Raw genomic sequence first — 20,708 nt, 5'->3', positions numbered from 1 at the left:
ATCTGAAACTGCCTGCGAGAGAGACCACCCACTGTCCCCACTAGCCTCACATTAACAACTAGAGCCAAATTAGCTTGAGCATCTTGAAAGCGCCACAGAAAACTTAAAGTCCATTGACTAACCAAATCATCAAAGAGTAATTTATTCTTATGGACAAAAGTTTTTCGACGATAACAAATCCTTCAACGCAACTCAAAAAAATTCTTCCATGTCCTGCTTCATAAGAGCATCCATGCACTCCACAAGCAATTAATAGAATTAGGAAGCATCTTTAAAGCTATCTAACCCTTTACCAACCCAACTTTTTCAATTATTTTTAAGTGAAGAACAAGACCAAAGTGTTAGGATTTATAAAACACTCAAGAAATACAAATAATAACAGATCTAAACATATTTCAGTAGTGCTTTAATATAGAAAACCTTAAATCACATTTTATAGAATATTTGATAAATCAAATAAGAAAATGATGATAATAAGATGAGCAAAAACACTAATCTGAAGTCATTATTAGAGATTGCACAGAAGGTTATGATCTTCTATAATGCCCCTGCTTCAAGCCTCCATTAAGCCCTTACACTCACAGAATGTAATAAAACTATATTTATAGAATTAAAAGAAGAAACATAGCAACAAAACTCTAATTGGAGTAAGTCTCTTTAATAAGGCTTCAATTAAATAAAAAAGCTCACACATTTGTTTTAACTAAATTTCATCATACTAATGTTAAATCCATTAATCGTATATCACTAGTTATATGAGTTATTATAAGAAAGAACTATTCCTCAACTCATATTTTAATAAAATACAAAAAATTGCTTCACTTAAACATACACATCGAAAAATTATTGAACCACATCAAAACTCTTCTAATCAATGTATTACATCATATAATCATTCAATTTCAGAATTAAATTACTCATTTCAAAAATCAAACAATTAATTTCATTATAATTTTATGAAAAAAATCTAAAACTTTAAACACAAAATTCTCTCACATAAAATATATCTCTAAAACTGAAGCAAATCAATAAATCAATAAAAATATACAATTGTAATGAAACAATATCTACTCACTAAAGATTTCAATTAACTAAAAAAAATACTGTTTCAACTAGCTTTCACATAGATTCTAAGCTCATTAATTATAGATCACTAACTATGCTAAAACAGTAAAAAATCATCAACTCACGTTAATGTAAACTCAAAATAAAAATCTTACAATGTGTTATATAAATGAAACCTTCAAACTCATAAATTAGTTTTATCATTACTAAAAATTAGGTAAAAAAAAAAAAGAAAAAAGCTTTCATAAAATATTACAAATGAAAAAATGAACAAATCAATGGGATATCTTTACCATGTGTACAATGCATGTTGTCATATATATAATCCAAGTTGAGAGATATGGATAAGAATGTTTATAAACTAGAAAATAAAGGTCAAATTGTCAATATATGTAAAAGCATGAACATATATGTAAATAAATAGAATTAATAAGAGTCCCATCAATCAAATTATATATAAGTATTAAGTAGTACTTTCCAATTAGATCCATCCACCACTAAAGTTGACTTAATATTAATAAAACAAAAAATAAACACAAGTGGTGAATCAAATGAGATGAAATGGTAGTTGTGAAAGGGTGAAGAGTTGACCACTATTGGGCTTAACCTAAGGTTGAAAGGACACTTATATTAGATCTCATCACACATTAATGTTCTCTTCTCTTCTTCAACTTCTATCATTTTCCTTTTCTTCTTTTTTAAGGTAAAACAAAAGCAAAAAGAGAAGAGAAAAGAAGAGAAGAGATCAATTATGTTTAATCAAAACAAGATTGCATTTTGGATTGGAGTGTTGGGAGCAACAATCACCTTAACAGCCTATTCACAATCATATGTATCTCCAAATGAAGGCATCACAATAGGGCTTTTAGTCCTCATGTTTGGCTTGCTTGTAAGGGAAGGTTTCATTTCTCTTTAATCACCTTTTATGTAATCATCATGTAATTTACTTACTATACATGTGATTTGGATTATTGGGTTTTTATTTTCTTGAGTGTCTGAATATTTATCATTGATTTTGGTATAAAGAAAGAACAAAGGAAGAAAGTTGGGTTTAGCTTTTACCATATAAAGCTCATAATAAATACAACCCCCTTTTAAATTGGAGACTAGTTAGAATATATATTATAATTACCAGCAATTTTTTGCAGAGAAGAATCTGAGCTTTTCCATCTGAAAACACAACCTACATAACAATATCAATTAGATAAATATATATTAAGTACTATAAAATTTCATGTAATAATTAGTGTCCAATGTAATAGTCACCATAGATCTAGCATGAGAAAATGAGGCAGTGGTGTAGCCAGAGATGACTTGCCGATCAAATACACTTATAACTTAATTAGTTATAATAATTTATAATGCAAAATTTGATGCATTATTTTAGTGAGTTGAGTGTTGTTAATTATGCCGGCAAGTCATCCTTGGCTGCAACACTATTATACATATACATATATATATATATGTATAAATATATATATACCTCATTCCCACATGCAAGATTTTAGATGAAACAAAATGTTATATTGTGAGAGTTTTGACCAATCCCAAATGACCCCAAATTTCATTCTTTCCCCAAAGGTGAAAAAGGCACCATTCCCTAATAGAATATTGTAAGAAACAGAACAAGGCATTGGCCCAAAATAGAGAAAGGTTGGAAATGATATGAGTTGTGTTGTGTGAATTGTTGAATGATTTTGGTTTTAACTGATAGAGAAGAAGATGCCTATTGGACTAAATTTCCCTCCTTGGCAGGACTAGAATAATATAAATATATTTATGTATTTATAGAGAGAAAGAGAGTTAAAACAAGTATATTAATGATGCTCTGCTTAAACTGAGTTCTTTCATCGGTTTGAAAACAAACATTGAATAGTTTTTTTTTTTTTTTTATTAAAGGGTTTGTGATGATGATGTGACTTTGCATTGTTGAAGATACCAATATCAATATATCACATTAAGCTGATCCTACTACTCATCTATCTCCATCACCTAAGTAATACTGACTGCCTTACTTTTAATTGCTTGAATTCAATTCAGTTCTTCTTCCAAGCACAGCATACTAGTAATAAGTGAATATAATAGTAGGTAAAAGGGTAGTTGAAAAGATTTACTCTATTTAAGACTAGACACCAAAACCAGGTAAGTTTCATTGTTTCAACACTATAATATGCCCCAACTAAGCATATGTATAAATATTATTACTAGTACTATTTGCTACTAAATGCTTTTTCAGCATTGACAACTACTTCAAATATATTCTTTTTTTTTTTCTTTTTTGGCGTGTTAGCCCCCTTATGATAAGAACTAAGTAATGATTCAATTAAGGTAGACTGAGGTATTAAAACCCCTAACTGATACATTATCTTAAGAAAGAGATAGATTCTCATTTTATATGGTACTACTCTATAGAATAGAAGGCCTGCCTAGAAGGGTATGTGATTTTGTTCATGGTTATCTAGGTGAACCTAATTTATGTAAAGAAAGAAAAAAAACATACCAACCAAAGTGGTACAACACTGCATAGATTGTTTCATCATAATTGGGTGATGGAGTTATTAATGGTAATAAGTGGAAGACACTTGGCTTGTTTGTGGCTTTACGGGTGTCAAAAAAATCACCAGCTGGACAGAGCTTAAGCATTGGGACAAGTCATCATCTCTCTTCAATCCTCATAGTCAAGTCAAATCTAAGCTAATCTATTCTAATCTACACACTGTCAATTCCCAGTGTTAAAAAAAGAAAGGGGTGGGGAGGTCTTCAAAGCTCTTTCATTTTCAAACAGTTTGTTCTAAACAAAGCAAAGATTTGTAGTTATGGATTAGCTGGAATCTTTTTCCAAACCAAAAATGGCAGAACCCCACTTCACAAGAAGTCGACAGACAATGTTTACACATGTCATTAATTGGAGTGATTTCAGCTTTAACCAAGTGAGAATGACACCAACCCTTTGAGTAAGTAATCATCACTAACCTAAGCTTTTAACTTTTTTCTTTTCAACAGACTTTGAACTCATTTAAATCAAGCATTAGCTGTGTAATGAAATTCTTTGTAAGAGAAACGCTTAAAAGTATCTGAAGTGCTATTAATTAATTTAGTATCATATTTTATTGGCTAATTAGGATTTTTGCCCTTTGAGTTTTGACATGTACCAAATCATGCCCCTGAACTTTTAAGGTCATTGAAAATATCTCTTGAACTATTGAGATTGTTGGATTTAAGAACTTTTTTTTAATTTTAGTAAAAAAGTCTAACATGGATGAAAGTTCAAGGGGCATAATTTAGTGCATGTCAAAGTTCGAAGGGCATGATTTGGTAGATATCAAAGTCTGGAGAACATAGTTTAGTACATAAACAATCATTGAAATGGTAAAATTGAATAAAATTAGACAAAAGTCCTTCAATCCAACAATATCAATAGTTTAGGGGGCATAATTTGGTACATGTCAAAGTTCAGGGGGTAAAAATCATAATTAACTTATTTTATTTACTTTAATGTAATAATTTTCATGCAATATCGTAAAACCTCATTTTTAAGTGGTACTAAACACTACTAAAATCTTAAAGAGAAATGTTAAAAGGTACCAGTAGTGCTTAACACCATCTCATGTGTCAATATCTCTATTGGTTTAACTAAATATCAGGTCCAATATAATTTAATATAATAGTTCTTAGGGAGTATCGCTAACCAGTCGCAACGCATGTCGAGAAAACACTAGGCACCACTAGTACCTAATAGCAATGCTCAATCTTAAAACACTCCCAATAACTTCTTTTAAAATAGTTACCAAAACCCTACTTTTTTAATATTTTATTATTTTTATTTGTTTAAATATATAATATTAAAACTCAAAATAATTAATAAAATATATTTAAAAAAATAAATAATATTTTATAAATATAGAGCATAAATAATAAAGAAACTTTAAAATGAAAAATAAAGTTAGAACATTTGTGTTGTGGCATGATTTTAAGACAGTTCTTTAAATTTTGTAATACTTCTCTATTTTAGAAGAAATAAAGAGCTAGTGTGAGTGCTCTTATGGCAACGCTCAATGGTGATTGTATTGTAAAAGCAATACAATATTATCAAAACCAAATCATACAATGAAATGAAGTGATTGCCTACATGTTCATCATCATTGAATCACAATTAAGAAGCATCAAAATCGCAAAGTGAAGTAGCCATATTTTATGAGTAGAATGGTTACTTATTTTAGTGTAATATTTTCTGGCCCAATAAGTGATATATTACATTTTGTGAAATGACAAATTTTATCGTAATTGCCAAAAGGTATTTCAGACACAGGAGGACAGAGGTCTATGATTTTAGAGCAATAACTTGACTAGATGAGACAGCATGATCCGTTTGACGTTTTGGGTCAATAGTTTGACTCTGTAAATAAATTAATTGACTAGTATTCCCCTATCCTAGTACAAAAATATACATACAAATATAAAAGTACATATATATATATATATGGCTTCTTCACACCTCTTATCTTCATCACTTCATGCAATTGCCCTACATAAGAAAACAATTTCACAGCACAAAACGATCCAAAAACAAAAGCTAATATATTCATACAAAAATGCATTGAATATAATAAGAAAAACCTGTTAGCAAAGACTTGTAGCTTACTCCATTATAGTAAACATAATAAACTTACTCCTTTAGCTTTTGCAGCTTCATCTGAAGTTTCACACCTAAATGTCCATGAAAATTTTAGTACTAACTACGACCAAATTGTCGGGTATTCTACAGAACTTAATCCACACCGTCCTCATTTAACAAGCAATCTTCATATTACTAGAAAAAATGATAAATTGGAAAACATAGAACACTAGTATTTCATACTCTAAAATTTTGATACTTAGATTATTGACCTTTAAGCCTAAAGCTGAGCAAAACATCGATTCCTGCAATTCAGATGATATAACGATTCTGCTACAGCAGCGTAAGAGGTTAAAGTATCAACAATCAACTCGTTATAAATACCATGAAAAAGAATTCATACTACACAGCTGAAAAAAGAAAAGCAACTGCAAACATTTACTTTAGAATTCAAAACACCTACTGGAGGTTGGGAGCAACATGGATTTGTATCTTAAGGAAAGTTGAGTCGAAAAAAAATAAAATAAAAACAAGCAGGAGTGAGAGGCCTTAGGATTTAGGAAACACAAGATACTAAGTTTGGCAAATTTGGTTTAATGGACAAGCAAAATTTTCTTGGTGGAAAAAAAATCTTCACATGTATTTGGTCCATTAAAATAGAAGCGTCAAGGTGGGCCATGAGTATTGTCAAACGCTGGTTCATCTGGTCTTCCAGTTTAGGCAGAAGGCTTCATCAAAAGAGGCAGTAGGCTGGCTTCGGGGCTTCGTATATCTCAAGCTGTTTTGTTGGGATGGGAAAGGCAAAAAGGGAAAACAAGTGCATCAGAACTCTATTCACAGGGAGATTGGATAGGTTATGAATGATATCAAACTGTCACATACAAATCTATGGCTGGCCCAGAGGAAAATGCCAGTAAAAGTAACAGAGAATAGAAAAAGGATCACGGGAAACAGTAGTCTACCTGCCTGCAGGTAACCATCAACAAATTCTAGTAACCATAGTTTCTCCGTCGAGAAACGGGGTTCTGGCTAGATAACCTGGTATCAGAAGGTTAAATCAGGGTCGAGGCATCTCAAAACATTAATAAGCAAGATAATGCACTAACGATGGAGTGTTCTTTTCTTCTTCCTATGGTAAATTGAGAATCGAGTGTTCTTTTTCTTATTTCTAGTGAAAAAATGAGAATAGCACATAAAGTCATTTTAGAAAGAAGGAAAAAAAAATAGGCTCCTCACTCAACCTTACAAAATTTTGAGTAACAGAAAACTATAGCAATCACTATTTTCAGAATCAATGGTTAACCAAATGTTTAAAACGCAACTTCAAGCAAGGAAGAAAAATCAACATTAATTGGATAAAATCCAGTAAATCACATAAGCTTAATAAGGAAAACTCAGAGATATATAAGATCAACAAATAAAGTATCAACCAAGAAAAACTAAAAAAGCTCTTACCCAGAACTACCAGGTCGTCCTGAGGAATAAGACCCATAAGCACCATAAGCGCCGCCACCGCTACCACCACCACCACCACCAATCTGCATACAGATAAAGTAAAACAAACAAATTCACAAACTGGAAGGAAAATTTATTGTGCAAAAGACATATACAAAATATATACAAATATATGGATGGTGAAAAATATTTAAATGCATTCTGCAAAAAGTACGAAACAAGAAGAGGATAATCAACCAAAACAAGGATGCAGGTAAAGGTTAGACTTTGAACATCTCTAGAGATGTACTGTTGGCATTCAGAAAAATACCTGGGAACCACCATAACTTCCATAGCCGTCAGAAGATGCCAAATCACTTGAGCCACCATAACCACCAGAATAAGAATGACCACGTCCATGTCTTTTACTGTCTCTACTTTCATAATTTAAACCATCTGAACCATCTGCGGACATAGGAATATACGGTAGAACTGGAAGGAAAGTAGATACTGCACCCTCTCTATCAAAAAGATTAGCTCTCAATCGGGTAATTACATGTATAAGAGCTTCCTTAGCTACGTCAAGATCACCAGCAATCTGATCATTAAAAATTCACCGATTCAATAATTGTTAGTGATCACATGCCACCCTGTTAATCACTAAAGGCTGGATAATGATCAAATCCAAAAAGACTTCAGTAAAGCTAGTATTACCTGCACCATCTCATCCTCATCGGATGCAATTTTTGGAAGATTATCCTTTGCCAATATACGAATATTAGCTTTAGTAGCCCTCCTCATTTCAGTTACGATGGCTCCCCCTTTACCAATAAGGCAGCCAATTCTTGATGTTGGAACAAGTAGACGGGTCGTGAATGAGACAATTCCTGAATCTCTCTCAACCTTCTCACTACATCTGGGCTGCAGGCGTACTGCTGCTTCTATAGTTGGAGAGTATGAATCCTCAAAGAACTACAACGATACAGAATTAATAAAATTTTAGTCATACGATTTTATGTTAGAAGAATAACTAAGATGACATTTTACCTCCTTTGCTGAAACTGTTATTAAACAATCGTCGCCTTCAGTAGCGGAACTATCAACTTTGACTCCTGCTCCAGATTCCTGTCTGATCTGATTAATTATAGTGCCACCCTTTCCAATCACACCTCCAATATTTCCAGTCGGACATACCAAGCGGATAGAGAACTCTTTCGAAGATGCTTCATCCCTTGGAGCTGAGTACAAGGAACGTGACCAGTCTCCAGCATCACCTTTGTATCCTCCATAGGGACCCATCAATGGAGCTAATCCCACAAGGGGAGCACCAGTATTTGGACCCATGAGTGAACCACCAGAAGGATACACATTAGGCACGGCAGATGTAAGTAAATGCTGGGATCTGGATGGGTTATCATGGAGGCGAGAAGCAATTCGATAGAGAGCTTTCTTGACAACTAGAGAATCACCAGATATCTGACCCACAGTAACCAATAAATAAATAGATAAGCATTAATAGATTGCTAAGTTAAAATGATTTCGAGTTGTAACCACAAATAAACAACAGCTGAAAGAAGGAAGACAGAATTAAGTAAGCTTGCTACATTTCCAAACTCCCAAGTAAATATTTCATTTCATAGAGTGTTTAAACATGGCCAGAGCATCACAAGCAGATGCATTATCAACAAGAGAATGCACAATAGCATGCCGAACTGAGGGAAATATACAAAACTCATAATGTTTACCTGTATAAGCTCATCAGAATTCAAGGCACAAGGAGGAAGATGTTCATCCTTAAGAATACGAATCTGAGCTCCAGTCTCACTACGAATGTTCTGTACTATCTGCCCTCCCTTCCCAATAACACAACCAATCTGGTCAGACGGTACAAGAAGACGACAAGTAACCTGATGACCACCTTCCATGTCATCATCACCATGCAATTCTTCAGCAACAACCCTTTCATGAACCCTAAAGAGAGCATCTTGAGCAGGGCAAATATTATTACCATTGTCTTCAGATGAATTACTCTCATCACTGGTACTATAAACAGTGACAACACGCTCTTCACTTCCAGGTACAGTCTCTCCAATCCTAATCTTTGATTTTGTGTCCAACCTCAGCTGCTTCACAATCTCCCCACCTCGCCCTATTATGCTTCCTATCTTCTTAACAGGGCATAAATAACGATAAACAGTATCTTCAGAATCTATGACAAACTGTTCTCTATCTTCACCAGGATTTCTCCTTTTATTTCCTCCATTATCAGAATAATCAGAATGAGAACGCTTTCCATAACTATTCCTCTGACCCGCCATTATTTTGTCAGGCTTGCTAACTGTTTCCAGATTTTCATGCATAAGCCATATTAGAAAAGAAGAAAGCTTGGACAAACCATAAATTCCAAAAAAGCTTAGCTCAACAAGATCAGACCAAAAACTAAAAAACTAAAGGGGAAAAAAATGCAACACTCAACAATAGCATCTTAATCATACTCTAATCCCAAAACCCACTAAAGTTACTATTAAAAACTCCAAGTCCAACACAATAATAACAAATGAGGATCACAATAAGTACTCAATTACAAAATTGGTATGCAATCTCTTATACCTAATAATTGGCAGCATAGATCTCCAAAATTTCCCCAAAACCCCAGACAATGAAAGAAATATATAATTGAACCCTTCCCCCAAACCCCTAAAAAACAAAGGTAAATAAAAAACCTATAAAACTAATGAAAAAGACCCTCCAAACCGACAAATTTGGACAGTTTTAGATCGCCCACCATGTATCAAAACGTTTTATATTACAGACCATTAACGAATTCAAGTTCCCAATTCACCGTGCATAGATCCCAGAAAAAGAAACATATATACCAAAACCCGGTTTTGCAATACAAACAAAAAAAAAAATTACTTTTTTATCGAAAAGAAAACAATTTTGAATAATTTATTCAAAAATAAAAATAGCGATTAGAAAAAAAATAAGTGTTGGAAAGAAAATTAAATAGGTTAGATACCTTCAAATCGTGAATCAAGAAGATGAGCTAAAGCGAGAGAAAGATATTTTTGGATATTTGATTCAAGAACGGGTCGATTTTTCTTTCCCGTGTATTCTAGGGTTTGGTTTTGACCCCCAAAATTGTTTTATTTCCCTTGCTTTCAATATTTCACTTATCGTCCTCCATCTTTTTCAAAATTACAAATACATCCTTTTAATATTTCACATTTATACTTTAAAGTAAGCTATTTCATATCAAATGTGTAATATTATTATTAGTGCAACTCAATATTGGGTTGGAGTTCTACTTGTTTTACTTTAATAAATATGATAAAAAATCACTAACTAATTATAGAATGACACTTTATCGTGATATGAGTGATAATACATACTTAATACATAAATCACACACAAATTTAAGATTTTTAAGTGACAATTCACTTTTCATAAGTAAGATTTATCTTAATTAAAAATGACAAAAGAGCATATGAATAATTAAGTAGTATTTATATTGACGTAGTAATTAAAATCATTCATGAATTTACAATGTAGATTTTTACAAACAGCACAAGAACATCCTCAAATAAGGATATCCCATCATCTAACCGAATGACATGTTTTGTCAAATTATAAACTGCTGAAATAAGTGAACATCATAAGACAAAACTGCCTCCGAAAAAAAACAATAAAGATATAACGTCTTCAAACATCACACCAGAAGAGCTACAACTTCAACTTGCAACACTAAAAAACTACTGAAAATTTTCCCTATGCCTAGCTCTGGTAAGTGGCCAAACAAAGGCCTTAATCAAATCTTACCTCCTTGTTAGCATAATTTTCCTGCCAGGCCAAAGAAAAAAAGGTGAGGGGAAGCTGATGAAAAAGAGCCACCTGCACCTAGTGGAAAGGGAGCAATCATGCAATGCAAACAAACTATCCACACAACCCCAAAATACAAGCAACATGTACCAGAGAAGCTAAAAGGCTTATAGTAAAATATGCTTTGATAATTTTTTTGAGATTTTCATTTGTATTATGTTTGACAATTGTATTGATATTATGTGTGTGTATGGTTAAAAGAGTAAAAGAGGTAAGTCACCGATTAAGAATCCAATTGTGCAAACATTGAAGAGGAGGAATCATATAGAGAAATAACTGAGTAAGAAGAGGTTAGACAGAGGGGGGAAGGTTCAAGTTCACAGGCTCGTAGTTAATTTTTCTTTGAAACATAGTTGTTTGTCTTTTGGAACGGGGTTGTTTTAACACTAGTCTTTTGATAGAGAACTTGGTTTATTTTATATATTGTAAATGTGTCTTTTGGTGATCTTAAAGTAATGTACCAACAAATAAATAAGGGCTTAACTTATATTTTATTGATGCTTAAATATTGTATAGGTACTTTTTGACAATCTTAGAATAATGCACCAGGTAACAAATAAGGTATATTTTGGTAATGATTCAATTATGTATAAGTGCCTTTTGGTGATATTTGATCAATGTATCAACAATCAAATTAATGAATGTACAAATTATATTTTGTTAATGTTTTAATCTTGAGATATAAATCATTTCATTTAAATTTGTCAATTTTTTTCATTACATTGTCATATTAGAGGGATCCTAAGAAAAAAAAAAACTATTCTTAATATCTCCTTAAATTGTAGGGATCCAAACAAAATTCATGACATGAACCGAAAAGACAATGACAAATACAACACATGTGACCAAAATTCCACACAAAACATGAGTGTTCATCGAAATTTTTGAATCTTCAACACTAACTCTGTTACATTCATTAAAATTCTTTATGTAAGCAATTTTTACCATATTATTAAGAAAATCTTGTGTATCAACCTAAAGCTCATTGTTCAATATCTTGGGATATAGAAGAGCGCTCCTTAAAAAATTTCACATTGTTTGTTTAGATAATAATGTTCATTAACATTTTGATGTTGAAATGTTTGAAATTTCTTCTTCAAGCTTTCATATTGTATGCAATAGCCTATGAACAACTACTAAAATCTTTTCACACATAGACGGGTCGATCTTATAAAAATAACTCCAACGAACCAATTACATAAAAAATTAACCATTAAAAACGAAAAGAGAAAGAGACAGAAGAGAAAGGAAAAAAAAGGAGAAGAAAAAAAAGTATTAGAGTTGTGACCCAATATTAGAGTTGTTTTTGTGTTATAGGTTTTACACAAAGGACAAAATAAATCATTAAGGGCTCGTTTGATATGTTGTATTAAGTCGTATTATATTGTATTATATTATATTAAATTAGATTATATATCATATTTTCATATAAAACAACGTTAAACTTTAATTTATACTAAAATATCATATATTTATGTGTTCATACAAGTCAATACTACATATAGTTTTACATAAAAATATTGCATAAAATATAATTCAATATAATACAATACAATACGGTGTAATACGACGTATTAAACGAACCCCAATAGAATTTTCCTCCATTTCTATCTTGCCTATAGCATGAACCAAACATGTTCCACTACAATAATTTTAAGGAAAAAATGTAAAGAAAAAAATTTGTTCATACCAAACATATTAATTTTTTTTATTCATTCTCCACATTTTTTATTTTTATTTTTACAATTTTCTTACCTTTTTCTTTTATCACTAAAATCCAAACTTCTTAACAAAATTATAGCCAAAGTCTAAAGCATAATTTAGGTGACATATTTCTAATTTTCTAGTGAAAAAGTTCATAAAAATAAATTTTTAAAAAATAAAATAAAAGTGAAATGAAAAGATAATATATTTACTTTATTATCCGGATGCGGTGAGCAGGACGCGCCCGGCAGCCACAGATCTAATAATTTCTCAATAAAATAAATAAATAAATAAAAAAGTTACAAATCCCAAATTCAATTCAATCCAATCATTTTCCCATACTTTGACGGAAAATTCTCTACACCTTTTCTCACCATCCAAACACAATTTCCCTCTTTCTCATAACCCTAATCCTTCCTCCTGAGCTCTTCTATTCCGACGAAATTTCCGATGTCAACCTCCGGTACGCCCCAGTTCAGATACACCCAAACCCCGTCCAAAGTCCTCCATCTCCGAAATCTTCCATGGGAGTGTACCGAAGAGGAACTCATCGAGCTCTGCAAGCCTTTTGGTAAGATTGTTAATACCAAGTGCAATGTCGGCGCCAATCGCAACCAGGCTTTCGTTGAATTTGTAAGTCCTTTACTCTTAACTCTTTTTGCGCTTCGATTGGCTTTCTTTTGTATATTCAGGTTATGAAGAATTCTTGGGGTTCTTTTTCTGGTTAGGGTTTAAGCTTAAGACCATCAATGATTAGAACAGTTCGAGTTTTGACACACTATACTTGGGTAGGGTATGAATTACTACTAGTGTGTAAAAATTTTCAGAAAAAATGGATTAGAGAAATCTAAGTACACACTTTTTACTAAAATTTTAAACGGTTGAATAGTTTGACGATGTTTTCGATTCAAATTATATTTATGGATTTCACTATTTTACAACTTCGAAATATTAATTGCTCTTCTTGTTGGTTTGTATGTACCCTTATAGGATTTTCTAAATAAAAAAAGAGACAAAGGTCAATCAATAATTGTCCTCCCCCAAATTTATTAGTGAGTCTGGCAAAATAATCTTTATGAAAATTTTTATTAGTAAAATGACTTTTCAAATATTTTTATCAGCAAAATGATCTTGTATGGTCGCAGAAACGATAATGAATTACATCGTGTTACCATACACAATCATTATGGTTGCATAGAGTAAATTAAGTGACCTTTACTTGTTAGTTTGACATAATTTATTAGGGATCTTTACTTGTGGTGGAGGAAAATCGTTGTAACATAACAAAAAATGTAACATTTAGATAGAAAAGTAAAACAAAATCAATAAAACAGAGTAAATGTCTTAACTAAGGAGAAGTCCTAGGACAGTATACATCCCCATTCTCTAAGTAGATCTTGAAACGAAAGGTTATCAAAAGCTTTTGTTCTATAAACCCATGTTGCAACCTAAAATTTAATCCTAATAGGATTTTCTCTTAGTTTGTTGCATAAAGGCTCTTACTTATTTATTTGAATATTGTTAACATAGCTATATATTGATATAAATAATCTCATTGCTTTTGCAGTCAGACTTAAATCAGGCCATTTCCATGGTTTCTTATTATGCTTCATCTTCGGAGCCTGCACAAGTTCGAGGTAAAACTGTATATATCCAGTACTCTAATAGGCATGAAATTGTCAACAACAAGAGTCCTGGAGATGTTCCCGGAAATGTTCTGTTGGTAACCATTGAAGGTGTAGAAGCCGGCGATGTGAGCATTGATGTTATTCACTTGGTAAGTGGTTGCCGTACTAAGTTTACGTACATGTCTTTAGCTTTTGTTGTATTTAATTGATACAATACTGTAACAACTAACTGATTCATATCCACTTTGGGGTACATCCCGAAGTAGCTATAATGTATGACTATATATTGCTCTATATAAATCTCTGTAAATACCATATTTTCTAACCGTCTTCCTTAAAAGTATATATAGATGATATTTATTATCATGATTCTGCCAACAATTTTCAAGTGTAACGTATATAAAAAGTTGTTTGACCCTGTTTCCTTGCAAGTATAAACCTCATTTCAGAGATGAATATTTTCTATAAAATTTGTGTATTTGATTCGTAATCTATTTTAAACAATGTTTGAATATGGCACGAGTAAAAGATAAAATAATAAATGCTTCTCCTGGTTTTAATACACTCAAGAATCAACATACTACACTGCTTGGCCTTTTGGTCTCTTCTCAGTAAATCAAACAAATTAGTTTCTTCTCACCTTTATTATGCTAAGTAAATTAAGTTCCAATTTTACTTTAATTGAAATTGGTTGAATCACAGATGGTGTTGTATCTTATTTAAATTGTTTTGTTGGAAACAGTTTGGAATTATTATCATGTTCGTCATACCCCTTTCTAAGGTCACGCATTTATGTACAGGTGTCATTCTGCACTTATTACTCATCTGTTTGGAATTTTTCATAACCCTATAATAAATTCACATTGAAGGTGGTTCTTAATTTTTGTTCCTAACATCAATTTGATCTGCTCACAATCACAAGTCATTTTTAACTTCTATTGTAGGTGTTCTCTGCTTTTGGATTTGTGCACAAGATTGCCACTTTTGAAAAGGCTGCAGGTTTTCAGGTTTGTTATCAGTTATGTTGGTGTTTTCTTGTAGTGCATTTTCAATATGGCATCCTCAATTTGGTTGGATTTGCAGGCATTGATTCAGTTCAGTGATGCGGAGACTGCATCTTCCGCAAGGAATGCGTTGGATGGAAGGAGCATACCGAGGTACGCTCTATAACATACCCTTCTTATTATGGAATTTATTGAGATTTGGGAGCTGTTTGAATTTGACATTACTGCATATCCATTAACTTGAGTAATAATATGTGCTTTGCTATTTTATTTTAGGTATCTCCTTCCTGAGCATGTTGGTTCATGCCACTTACGCATTTCATATTCCGCCCACACTGATCTAAATATAAAATTTCAGTCTCATCGTAGCAGGTAAGACTGCAACAAGAAGATCTCTTCTCTCTTCTTCGTCTTTTGTGTCTAAAATAGTGATTTTCTTTTTCTCCTTTTGTATTTGTTTGTTAGTGGTTTTGGGTTTTGAGATGCTTCTAATTGATGTGTACTTTTTGTCATCTAGGGTGTTTAGTGAAGCCTGCTAGCCAGAACACAGATGTGTTGCAATTTAGTAATTTCCTTGATCTTCTAATTGTAGTTTAAATTTAAAGCATTAATGTCGTTGTAAGAGCATCTTATTTGTTGTTGTAGAAATGCCACAAATGGAATTGTTACTTCTTTTCTAGATGGTTCTCTATCAGCTTGGCATTATATTCTAGAAACTTTAATGTCATTCTTTTCTTGACCATAGTTTGTGCGGTCTTGTTGCTCATATACCTCCTTTTTTGACTGGTGATTTTATATTTTTAAGTTCACAATAGACAGTAAGATTGAGCTGTAAACTTATGCACACACTTAAACGTTCTTTTCCCCCCTGCCTTAGTTTCTTCCGCTTTGGATTGCAGCATTTGTTGTTAGGTGATACTACCTAGAATTTTCAAGAGAATGTGTAGTCTATTTCTAATGCAAAAATGTGTAGTCTAATGCAAAATTTGAATACTGCCTAGAGACTTTTCCATTCTTATCCCTAATGAGTTTTGAAACTAAAAGCCTCTTTGCTTTCTGATTGAACGCTACTGTTGTCTGAGAATGACTAGGGCCTCATTAAATATTTCGATGTGACAATTCATCTAATAAATCTTTTGTATTGTATGCATTTCGAAACTTAGGAATAGGACTCAATATATCAACCACCACTTTAGCTGCAATTTATTTCCTCAGTCATTGAAAATATCTTTGTAATGGTTAGTAAGTTCCTTTTTAGCTCACTAATGTCTACAGTTGACAATTTGGTATTGCCCTTCCTATCTTTTGCCACGTCTCAGGAGTTTGAATTTTGAAGCTGATAAGTAGTTCTGTTTCTTTTTTCTAATTGAGCATGCTATTGCCTTCATGGAGTTATTATAGTGAGATGGTCTTTAGATGTGTTAATCAGGAGTTATATTAATACAACCACACGTTTCTAAAGTTTTTCAAAAATACATGTTATATGGAAATATTTTATGACATATGTGAACTTTTTTGTATGTTCTACAGGGATTATACGAATCCGTACCTTCCTGTGAATCCTACTGCTATTGAGGGTATTTCTCAGGTATATTCTTCTTGTTAGTATCTTTCTCTACTTCTTGGTATGTTTGTCCCCTTCTCAATTCATTCGAAGATGGTTTCAATACGACTAATTCATCATCATCTCCAGCCTGCTGTTGGTCCTGACGGAAAAAAGAAAGAGCCAGAGAGTAATGTGCTTCTTGCTTCAATAGAGAACATGCAGTATGCTGTTACTGTTGATGTTATTAACACAGTGAGGACTTTTCTCAGTTTTGTTTTTTTTGAGTACTTACAATTATGTTTCTAGATTGATATATTTCATAAATTTATCATGTTTATTTGGCTAGGTGTTTTCTGCATTTGGTACAGTCCAGAAAATTGCAATATTCGAAAAGAATGGTCAAACACAGGCATTGGTCCAGTACCCTGGTAATTTTTTGCAAGTTCATTTTTCATTATCTCTGTCTGCAACCCCTTCCCATTTTTCGTAACCATTTGATGATTACTTGCAAAATTTATTAGATTTGATTGATTTTGAGCTGTAATTTTCAGATATCAGTACCGCAGCAGTTGCCAGAGAAGCTTTAGAAGGACATTGCATTTATGATGGTGGCTATTGTAAGCTTCATCTATCATACTCTCGTCATACTGATCTCAATGTAAAGGTATAAAATATGTGCTTTTGGGTTGCGTTAATGGGGAAAATAAATATAATGTAAAGACATCCAAAGTGGATCCGTTGGATGGAAAAAGATTTGTTCCTGAATGTATGATTCTTGACACTTTGAATTCCCTTTTACACTTGTTTTTTTGTCTTACCACAATATCTTCTAAGAATGAAAGGTTATTCCCTACTCATACCATATTTTTCTCTCTATTTATGTGATTATAGGCTTACAGTGACAAGAGTAGAGATTATACTATTCCGGAAGCTAGTCTACTTGCCGCACAACAAGCTCCTGGTGCCCCTGCCGCACCACCCCAGTGGCAGAATCCTCAGTACCCTGGTAACGAATATGGTAGTGCTGTACAAGGTCACATGCCTCCGGGTCAAGGACCATGGGATCCATCTATGCAGGCTGGAAGATCAACTTATGTCTCTGCTCCTGGAACTTTTCCTGGCCAAAATTTTGCAACATCCTCGGTTCCCTCTTATGCAGCAGCAGGAGTGCCTTCCGGTTCATCTCCTCATGCCTCTACAAGACCGTCTATGCCTGGAGCTCCACCGAACATGCGACATGATGGTGCCTCACCTCCTGGGGTGAGACCCGGAGGTGTTTCACCTTCTGGTCAACCTACTTACTATGGCCAATAGGTTGTATCTTCTTTTCTTTCAACTAAAATGCATAGTACCATAGCTTCTATCCCATTTCCTTCCTTTTTGGTTTCCTTGCTATTTTTGCGACCGAGAACGTGTCTTGGAAAGAATCCACACCACAGATTAAATTGCAGTGTCTGATCAAACTCAAATATCTTTCCTGCTCAGCCTGGAAACTGTGATTCTTGCTATTAAAATTTCAACATGACATGATTATCATCCTAAAGTATTCTGTACATACTGAAAAGAGAAAAAAAGAAAACCTTTTTTTCTATTTCATTTTTAAGCTCCAACATGAGAATATATAGAATTGTCTTCTATGTATAAGATAGATACCATAATCATAATCAACTATTTTTTTCTAATGGGATTACTATTGGAATGGAAAGCTTTTATTGTATTTTTAGTCCTAAGATATATAGGTCACGCCTCCAGTAAGTTTCAGCTTTTAACTAGGCCAGTTTTAGTAGTTTTCACAAACATGATCACAGTAAGAAAATGGCATTTTTAATGTTAGAGTGAGTAAGGTGCATTTGATTTTGGCAAAACTAAAAGAGGAACCAGTTTCAATGAAATTTTATGAGACAGTTGAGAAGTGGGATTGGCCTACTTGTTTGAGAAGAGAGTCCACTCATGTAGTGGCCATGTGCTTTTCATGTGAGTGGAAACTGGTTACTGAAACATGATCCGTACAAAAGCAAATTTAAATCAACCTCTATTGTTATGTATAGCTGCTATCAGTATCAGGTACGTGTCTCCATTGTGTAATTTGTCCCAATAGTAAATTATTGAAGCATACATAATTATTGGACTTGTTAACTTCTGACGAACGATCTAAATAATAGGGCTAATAGGGCTTGTGATTAGATTATTTATTGTAACCGAGTTTGTATATTATTTAATAGGTCAGACTGTAGAAAGATAAAATGATTATTATTCTGTTTTATAATGGAAAAAGCATTGCACAACATTATATTGAAGAAACAAACTTGTGCTGTAGTGGTAGGGATTATACCGTGCTGGCTCATATTTTAAAAAGCCTGCAATAATTCTGTGTTAATATTTTAAAAGGTAAATCTGACATGGCTCGTAGTTCATATTTTGTACTGTGCTTGGACTCGTGGCATGCTTTACTCGGGCCGACCCGTTATTTATAATTGGGTCAGCCCATTATCTTATACGGGTTGAACTGGTGCATCACCTTTTCAATTTGGAGGAGATATAAGAAGCCTATAATTGATAAGTGGACTCGGAATTGTTTGAGCTAGTAAAAGGGTAGGAAAGAAATTTGCATCCGTGATTAGGAAGAAATGCCAGTAAAAAGAGATAATTTAGGGATTCAGAATAAATAGTATAGCAGCATGTGCACGAGTATTCGATATATACTAAAGCCTATAATAAGAGTTGATCAATGATTAGGTGCTACTTTTTGAGCACTAATCATTTTCCTTGAATAGAAAAAAGTAAAAATAAAAATGTAAAGATAAGAGATTGAATAGAAGAAAAACTGAGTTTACTATAATAGCATTATGTAATAAGTGGTATGTGTTGTGTTATGGTTGGCCTACCAACTAAAACTTTCAATTATGAAATGTCCATTATAGGTGGTTATCATATTTATACAAGTATAAGTACATGGTCCACTTTTGAATAGAAAGGTTTGTAGAAATTACTTCTTCACAAACACAATCTGTCATATAAGCTGATTTTGAAGTGTCTCAGAAACATTGTTTAAGCATGTTTGCTGGTGAGCAGACCACTATAATATTGTTACATTAAATCAAAAACTCATCACTCTTCAATATTGCATTTAGTACAATAATCTTGATCATATTATACCATTTTACTTTAAAAAGATAAAATAAAATGATGAATCTCAGGTTTACTACTCACCACAACAATATGTTATATATAGAGAGGTCTTTAATGAAGAAAGAGATAAGGATCTTGACACCCATTAGAGCTTTAACAGTGACTATATAAAAATTTGAGGTGTATATCACATATGAGTATTCTTATTACTGTATATATATATATGTATATAATATATATAAAAAGCATATGGATTGAGTAGTATTTGATCACACAAGTACTAGCCAACACATGCAGGCATGTGATACAAGAAGAGGCATTTTAAAACTACTGTTTGTACTGTTACAATGATCATTTTTTTTATATAAATATATATAATTACATATACGGACGATTTTGTGTTTGTATGGTTATTATAGCTACAACTAATAAGTAATAACTATATATTATAATTCAAGTTCCATTTGAGCCATATATCCTAAATACAATTACGTGGCTCACAGTTAATATACACATTTATATGTCATGTGTATATAATAGAAGTGAAACAGTGCATTGTGCTTTACGTCACATTAGTGAACAGAGTATATATATATATACACAAAGAAGTACTATAGTTCCCTTCTTATTATAATTTTTTAGTTAATTTTTATACTCAAAAACACATATTGAAATATATTTTTTTTTTCAAATTTTATTTCATA

At 32.6% G+C, this 20,708-nt stretch overlaps 2 protein-coding genes and 1 long non-coding RNA gene across 7 annotated transcripts; 1 reads left to right on the top strand and 2 right to left on the bottom strand.

Moving 5' to 3' along the window:
* Positions 1–2,059: 2,059 nt before the first annotated feature.
* Positions 2,060–4,689, bottom strand: LOC115698886 (uncharacterized). The gene is made up of 2 exons (XR_004008249.2): positions 2,549–4,689; positions 2,060–2,248 (listed from the first exon to the last, which is right to left on the bottom strand). It is a non-coding gene; the product is annotated as an uncharacterized LOC115698886 (long non-coding RNA).
* Positions 4,690–6,031: 1,342 nt separating this feature from the next.
* Positions 6,032–10,407, bottom strand: LOC115698738 (KH domain-containing protein HEN4). Its single transcript, XM_030625894.2, has 8 exons — positions 10,134–10,407; positions 8,860–9,452; positions 8,162–8,590; positions 7,829–8,086; positions 7,446–7,712; positions 7,136–7,218; positions 6,643–6,718; positions 6,032–6,458 (listed from the first exon to the last, which is right to left on the bottom strand). The coding sequence occupies exons 2-7, from the start codon at positions 9,430–9,432 to the stop codon at positions 6,670–6,672; spliced, it is 1,659 nt and encodes a 552-aa protein (XP_030481754.1). The 5' UTR covers positions 9,433–9,452; positions 10,134–10,407; the 3' UTR covers positions 6,032–6,458; positions 6,643–6,669.
* A 2,541-nt stretch (positions 10,408–12,948) lies between these two features.
* LOC115699999 (polypyrimidine tract-binding protein homolog 1) lies at positions 12,949–18,580 on the top strand. Of its 5 annotated transcripts, none has more exons than XM_030627543.2 (10): positions 12,949–13,330; positions 14,265–14,474; positions 15,270–15,332; positions 15,409–15,482; positions 15,606–15,701; positions 16,860–16,917; positions 17,023–17,127; positions 17,222–17,303; positions 17,427–17,539; positions 17,767–18,580. In XM_030627543.2, the coding sequence occupies exons 1-10, from the start codon at positions 13,148–13,150 to the stop codon at positions 18,187–18,189; spliced, it is 1,407 nt and encodes a 468-aa protein (XP_030483403.2). In that variant the 5' UTR covers positions 12,949–13,147; the 3' UTR covers positions 18,190–18,580. The 5 variants fall into 5 exon arrangements, 4 of the variants coding, with proteins under 4 accessions (XP_030483403.2, XP_030483406.1, XP_060958212.1 ...); XR_004008411.2 differs by having other exon boundaries at positions 12,997–13,330; positions 17,427–17,641; positions 17,767–17,908; XM_030627546.2 differs by having other exon boundaries at positions 12,997–13,330; positions 17,427–17,492.
* The last annotated feature ends 2,128 nt before the right edge of the window (positions 18,581–20,708 follow it).

The sequence above is a fragment of the Cannabis sativa genome, chromosome 8 (genome assembly GCF_029168945.1).
Source record: "Cannabis sativa cultivar Pink pepper isolate KNU-18-1 chromosome 8, ASM2916894v1, whole genome shotgun sequence".
Classification (NCBI taxonomy): Eukaryota; Viridiplantae; Streptophyta; class Magnoliopsida; order Rosales; family Cannabaceae; genus Cannabis; species Cannabis sativa.
This window is presented reverse-complemented; position numbering and strand designations above follow the sequence as displayed.